Source organism: Haliotis rufescens, unplaced genomic scaffold (genome assembly GCF_023055435.1).
Source record: "Haliotis rufescens isolate VD_foot unplaced genomic scaffold, xgHalRufe1.0.p SCAF_38, whole genome shotgun sequence".
Classification (NCBI taxonomy): Eukaryota; Metazoa; Mollusca; class Gastropoda; order Lepetellida; family Haliotidae; genus Haliotis; species Haliotis rufescens.
In genome coordinates, this window is record NW_025964090.1 from 3,752,622 (window position 1) to 3,759,462 (window position 6,841).

The 6,841-nt window shown below is 40.8% G+C and overlaps 1 protein-coding gene across 3 annotated transcripts; it reads right to left on the minus strand.

Moving 5' to 3' along the window:
- Window positions 1-459: 459 nt before the first annotated feature.
- On the minus strand, window positions 460-6,615 carry LOC124113777 (protein unc-93 homolog A-like). Of its 3 annotated transcripts, none has more exons than XM_048381369.1 (4): window positions 6,529-6,615; window positions 2,453-3,320; window positions 1,416-1,683; window positions 460-782 (listed from the first exon to the last, which is right to left on the minus strand). In XM_048381369.1, exons 2-4 carry the CDS (start codon window positions 3,296-3,298, stop codon window positions 517-519), a joined length of 1,380 nt encoding a protein of 459 aa, XP_048237326.1. In that variant the 5' UTR covers window positions 3,299-3,320; window positions 6,529-6,615; the 3' UTR covers window positions 460-516. The 3 variants fall into 3 exon arrangements, with proteins under 3 accessions (XP_048237326.1, XP_046330249.2, XP_048237325.1); XM_046474293.2 differs by lacking the exon at window positions 6,529-6,615 and adding an exon at window positions 5,342-5,424; XM_048381368.1 differs by lacking the exon at window positions 6,529-6,615 and having other exon boundaries at window positions 2,453-3,464.
- Window positions 6,616-6,841: the final 226 nt, after the last annotated feature.

The window sequence follows — 6,841 nt, forward strand, 5'->3', positions numbered from 1 at the left end:
CGTGTGTGTTTTTGTGTGGCTGGTTGTACTAGTCCGGACTGATGCCGATTTACAGTGCTAGCTCACTGAGATACCATGCCGCAGTTTAACATGAATACCCCACTCAGACACAGTTTACTGACTCCGAGCCGACCAGTCCTTGTTTTAGCCCCTTAATGCCGAGCGCCAGACAGGGTAACAACAAGTACCATCTTTCAACGTCTTTTGGTATGACGCGGTCGGGGATCGAACCCCGGACCTTCCGCTCTCCGGGCGGACGCTCTACCACTAGACCACGGATGTGGTCGCGAACACCTGGTGTCATCAATGATTTTCAGTGATCCATTCATATAATGTTCGCAACTCAACGGCTTTAACGTCCAATGGATTCTGTTGCGGCAGATATCGAGACTTATTTTTCTCTGGAGTTGACGTTTTTTTAATAAAAACAATATATTTTGCGACGTTATTAATTTAAAGTGTCATCTATGCAATTTTATTAAAATTATTATAAAATTATGAAGAGGCCAAAATGTGTTACAAGGAAGTTTTCGATTCTTTTTTGTCCTCCATTTTAATTTCCGATTTGGTGACGTCACTTCCGTGAGATCTCCTGTTATAAATCTCCACACCAGTGTACATCGTCATACCAACCACTAGCAGGCTCATGACGAATATCAGTTTGGTCTTCAAACACAGAAAGTTACTGAGTATAAACGTTAGTGTGAATCCGATGGCTTTCCAAGTGTGGAAGTTAGCAAAGGCTGGCTCCTTCTTCTCCGGGAACAGGAGGGCAATGAGGGCTGAAATGAAAGATTTTGTTACATTAAGCTACTTCTCAATCGATATGAAACTTGTGAAAGATTGCATGCATCATGATGTGAACTTGTCATAGGTCAATACGTAGTTGGTTTGATGTTTACTACACAGCATTTCTTAGGAGAGTGCATAATGTTGGACTGTTCGTGATAATTGGGTAGCATTGTTTTTGCATGTATTTCTTTGTTTGTTTGTTGCTGTGTTGTTCTCTGTTCAACGCAGCACTCCGTAATATTTCAGCTATATGATGGCGGTCTGTAAAATAATCGAGTCTTGACCAGACAGTCCAGTGATTGATATCATGAGCATGCACCCACGCAAATGGGATACGATGACATGAATCAACCAAGTCAGAGAGCCTGACCACCCGATCTCGTTAGTCACCTCTTACGACATGCATAGTCGCCTTTTACGGCAAGCATGGGTTTCTTAAGACCTATCCTACCCCGGATCTTCACGGGTCTTTTTTTAAAAGGACAAGGTATGATAAAAATCCTACAGCGTACAGAATCCCCCCTTCCTTGTGAGTGATATTCATTTGTATATACCAGCATATAAGCGGGGTTTCCGGATTAAAGACATGTTCACTAATAGGAAAGTTAATCTGGTAAACTTACAGTTGGATTGTGTTTGCCAAATACCTTCTCCAAGACCCCATGCAACCGGAATCAAGAAGAGATAGGTTGTGTCCTCACTTGTCGGGGTCCATATGTACAGAACTACAAACACCCCGCCTTGTAAGACAGCAGCAGTGAAGAAGAGAATGTAACGTCCAATGTACTTCGCAATGCGACTGAATACGAAGGCACAGGAAGCAGTGGCTGCCCCATACGTTGCCATGATGAAACCAACCATGTGTATTCCGATAGTACAGCTGACATAGGACTGCGAAGAGAATAGAAAAATTCATCACTCATTTTACACCGGACAGAGAGTGAGTTAATATGTAACGTCACATGGGGAAAATGGCAGTATAGAATAATGCATGCATTACATAACACGTTTTTTAACCTCGTGTATTTCTGTAATAACAAATATGATGTATTTGGAATAATATATATTTTAAATATTTTTTCATATAGATATCGTTTATTCCTAACATATGATACTTTACGATACGGAAACATGGGTAATAATCATTGGATGGGTGGGGAGTGAAGCAGTGAATGAATCATTTGGTTTAACGACGGTTTTAACAATCTGGCTTAGCATGACGTCAAACAATTTATGAGGTCAAATGTTATCATGGGGACTTAACAACCTGATCAGAAAGTGCAGAGAAGACATGATAAATCTGAATGTACATTTTATGAATTAACATATTATGTTGGTTTCAAATTTTGTCTGAGAAGGAAAATAACATGTCGAGAAATGCTAACTTGCTGCAGCCGACCCTTCATACGATTTATAGATCTTACAATTTTATAAGTTCTTGATCAACAATGCTCAATCTCATCGGGGCGGTCGGGTTGCCAAGTGGTTAAAGCGTTCGCACGTCACGCCGAAAACCAAGGTTCGATTCCCGACATACGAACAATGTGTGAGGCCCATTTCTGGTGTCCCCCGCCTTGATATTGCTGGAATATTACTAAAAGCGGCGTAAAACCATACTCAATCTCATCATGATACAATGACTAAAACAACTCCAACCTACCCTTGTGTAGTCTCCCCATAGAATAGCTTGTTCCACCGCCTGGAACATGATGAAAGGAACCAGGAATATCAGCTTGCTCTTGAAGAGGGTCACAAAGAAGGAACTGAGAGATTGCTTCAAGCTGGCGTTGCTACTCCAGTTACTTTTAGGCAAAGGCGGTAGGAAGAAAACTGTGACAACCAAAGCAATGACATCACACCCAAGGTAGATGCCTAGTAGAATGTACACCACGCTTGTCTCTGGGGTGGCTATTTCACTTCCATTCACTGACAATGGACAATATTCCGGTCCACACACGGCTCCCCCAGTCACATTACTGTAGGTTCCTGTTTGCAGAACCAGTGATGATACAAGGTTCCCTGTTATTTGTGTCGTTTCAAACAGTGTGAAGAACAAGCCGTTCAGCTTGCTAAGAACATCGTACTCGGTCTTGTCTGTAGATTTGGCAAGGGAAAAGGCACACACAGATATGTAGATGCTCTGACCAGTCCACATGAAGCCCGATATGGCACCAAGGAGGATGGAGGATGGAATCAACGTGTAGAATGTTGGGTAGAAGTTCGAGCCTGTGTACAGGATGTGACATATCCATGACAGGATCAGAGACTTTTTCACTCCAAGAAATTTGATCACAGCCGGAGCTAAGATTCCAGAAAATATTATACATGCGTACAAAACGCTCAGGGAAATGATGCCAAGATCTGCTGCCTGATTCAAGCTGCTCTGCAGATTCTGGATTGCCATATAAGCTGTGAATGCTGCGAAGAATGCAACGGAAAGAACAACCGAACCTCTGGTTTCTTTCCCGTCAAAGGACGACGCCTGTTTTCCATCTTCTTGACCCATGGTTGTCCCTGTATCTTGAATCCTGAAGAATAGAAAATGGGATTTTTATCTGCAGAAAGACACCGAGCTGCCGTATTCTACTTTATACCGAAGCGGGTAGTAATGTGTCGGCTTGGTCAATGCCTGTCCCTTGTCGCCTGAATGTGTTCTCAAATACGTTATTTATTATATACATGTAGTATGATGGTACGTATCCTTTAATTCCTAAAGGCTTGTATACCCACACGTGATACTCCAAAGTTGATATTTATATGGTACTCAAAGCTGTCATGCGAGGCAATGACTAGGCATATATACTATGATGAACGAGAGCATCAAGTCAATATATATGCTGACTTCTAGAACCAGTTCTGATTTTATCTTCTGGTAAACATTTCTATTCCATCAACAGTAAACGGAATGTTATGAATGAAATACTAATATGACCATGACAAGTCTGCAAGATAGAATATAAACAATAACTAATACTATGTGAGGGAGTGGATGTTGTTTAACGTTTAATAATTAAATTTTCGTTGTGTTCATGGAAATTCCTGCACTCTGATTAGCTGAATTGGTCACGTGTTATTGCATTCATTTCCAAATGAATGTAAAAAAATGAGCCATGCCCGCCGCGGCGCACTACTTTTATTACTGCGGAATGTCGGGGAATCCAAATATTACAGTCGAGGGAATTCCCTTTCTGCTCACGTGTATCGTCATGCACAGGGCATTTAGCGACTTTCATGCATATTCATTATCCAAACTACCCTTTGAAAGGCCGAGAATGAATGAAACAGCAAACGTGCAGGCTCGCTCGCCTGTTTTTTTCCCGCTCGTTTCGGTTTAACTTTCATGTCTTCGGGTTTCATTTCTAACTAGCATTTCTCCAGCTGTGTTTTACCGTAATCAGGGATGTAATGTTTGGATCACGCAGTAAATGACCATGTTATTTGAAACAGCCGCCTTCTCTCGGACATATTTCTTCCGGTTCGTTACAGTCTGACTGTTGCAGTTCCTTTCGCCTCTTGCCTTAATTGACAGGTCAAATGAACATTGTTTTAAACCCACTCTCCGTTGATTGGCTACTGACTGTGTAGACGTGTCAAATTATGTGCATAAATTAAACGATCACCTGATTCATGTCACGCCACTGTATGTATTCCTACACCTGGAATGTTTATCAATGTCGTCATTTTTGTCTGTTTTGATATATGCAACTGTTTTGGGTTAAACTATTGTAGATAAAACATGTTTTACGTTGTTGAATTTAATTATAAGCATTGACGGTATATGTTTTTCGGTTCATTGAGGTATGAATCGAAAAACCGATGTGCAAACTTTTGTAAGAATCCGCTACGCGGATTCATACAGTTTGCACATCGGTTTTTCGATTCATACATCAATGAACCGAAAAAAATACACAGTCAAATCATTAAATGATCCAGTTATGTCAGCGCGATCTGCAAATGATAATGATTACATTTCTACGCATGCCAGTATGCTCAACATTATTTCTCCGTTCAGTGGATCATTGTGCACTCGAGTTTCATTCTCAGCTCCCTGGGGAGTATACACATAATCCTAGGCCAGGCAAAAACAACGATCGAGAGGATTACAACAATCACGATAACGAAACATAGTCATCCAGGTTACACACTGAAAGTCAAAATGGTGCCAGGCTCTGTACCAAGCTGTACGACAAGAAGGATAATTTAGATTTTCCAATCCTAAATTTCCCCTTCATGTCGAAAAATGTACCGTTACCACCGGCTTATGCCACCTTCGTCTCTGAACTCTCTACCGTACTTTGTATCATGTATTCAAATCTCACAGAGAGAAACAATTTGCTTACAACTAGTTTCCAGTCAAGATTTCTCCATCAAAGGCCTGGTTAAATCATTCCAGAAAGCTTTTGGTTGACATTCAAAACAATTTACATAATTTACACAATACACCACGCTTGTGATCATGATTCCCAATGCCATGACAATTACACTGCACATGTTTTTAGTGAAAATTGTGTTAGTGGCGGGTGCAACTGTTAGAGAAGGGCATGCTTACCCTTTTCCCGAACACCTGGTTTCCTCGTTGATTTTCAGGGAGACATTCAAATAATGTTTATCGCTATTTTGCCTTTACCGCCCTATGGGTGGGTTTCGTGACTAGTTTCTGATTAGTTTCCGGCGTTGGCGTTTTGAATAACATCGTGGCATTTCCCATTACCCTATCAGTGCAACCATTGTGTACGTACCATATTCTGCACCGAAATCACTATGGAGTTGCTGAATAGTTTCAAACAAAACAACGCTGTAAATCTAGTATTATTTATGGGCACATAATAATAATAATACCTTATGTGTTTTATAGCTACAATTATTGCCTCTCACAGGAATAAAGGTACGATACGGCTTGTTACTGTAATGTATGCCCACGTTAAATTACACTGTACACTGCAGCTGTTAGCATTATGCTTAAACATTAGTGTTAAGCTTTGAGTAAACGTCAGAAAGGAACAAGAAGTATTCTATCACAGAAACGAATACCTTTCTATCTAGTGGATAGAGCTTCTCACCTAAACCTCACAAACAAAAATTAAATTTACATTTATACCATTCTTTGCACATTCATGGACAAAGTACATTTTATAAGCTGTTAATAGGTAAACGTTTCACTGTATTGTATCATTTAGATAGCTATGTATATACATACAGGATCCTTATATATATTATATATTATTTCGTATGTTGTTCCTGTATGTTGTATGTTTCAGAGCGGGCACGGGTAGCCCGGTTGTCTAAGGCGCCGCGATTCACTGTGCAGAGCTGCGTCCCTTGGGCACGCCAGAAACCTATGACTGTGGGTTCGAATCCCGGTTCGCCCCGATTATGTTTCTAGGTTTGTCAGCACCATACTCGTGTTTCACCGAAGTGGTGAACGTCTGAGACCTGCATCACTCCGGACTTTCCTCCCACATTAAGCTGACAAGCCGTGATATAACTGGAATACTGTTAAAAGCAGCGTTAAACCCAACTCACTCACTCACTCACTCACTCACTCACTATGTTTCAGAACCGATGTTCAGTATCATAGTTTTATTCTTTACAACTGATTTTACGCGATATGTCTCTCTTGTCTGTACCATTTTCTTGTATATTAATTTTATTCCCCATTAAAAGTGCTGAGTATCACATGCAGCCAATCATATTCAATCTTGGCCATTTATTTCTACCACAACCAACTCCACATACCTTGACTGGCCCGTCTAGACTGGCAGTTGTCCTGCTTGATATAACGGTAAACCCAAATGCAAACAAAACAGGGTCAGTACCGGCGTGTCATCGGAGAATATGTTTTATAGGAAGACAATTTTTATTACCAACTGTGTATATGTCAAAGGAATATGTCACCATATTTAGATCTCTATTTTTGTCACTTGCTGCGCTCCTTCCTACGTCATATGTTGAATATGTATCACGTAAATTATTCAAGATATAAACCTGTCTTAGTTGTTACCGTTGGATACTCTACTTGACCCAAAGAAAATGCGACCCCCCCCCACCC

Coding starts and splice junctions, on each gene's coding strand:
- LOC124113777 (XM_048381369.1), bottom strand. CDS start 3,298: ATGGGTCAAGAAGATGGAAAACAGGCGTCGTCCTTTGACGGGAAAGAA. Junction 1,684..2,452: donor TATGGGGAGACTACACAAGG/GTAGGTTGGAGT, acceptor TTCTCTTCGCAG/TCCTATGTCAGCTGTACTAT. Junction 783..1,415: donor TTGGCAAACACAATCCAACT/GTAAGTTTACCA, acceptor CTTTCATTTCAG/CCCTCATTGCCCTCCTGTTC.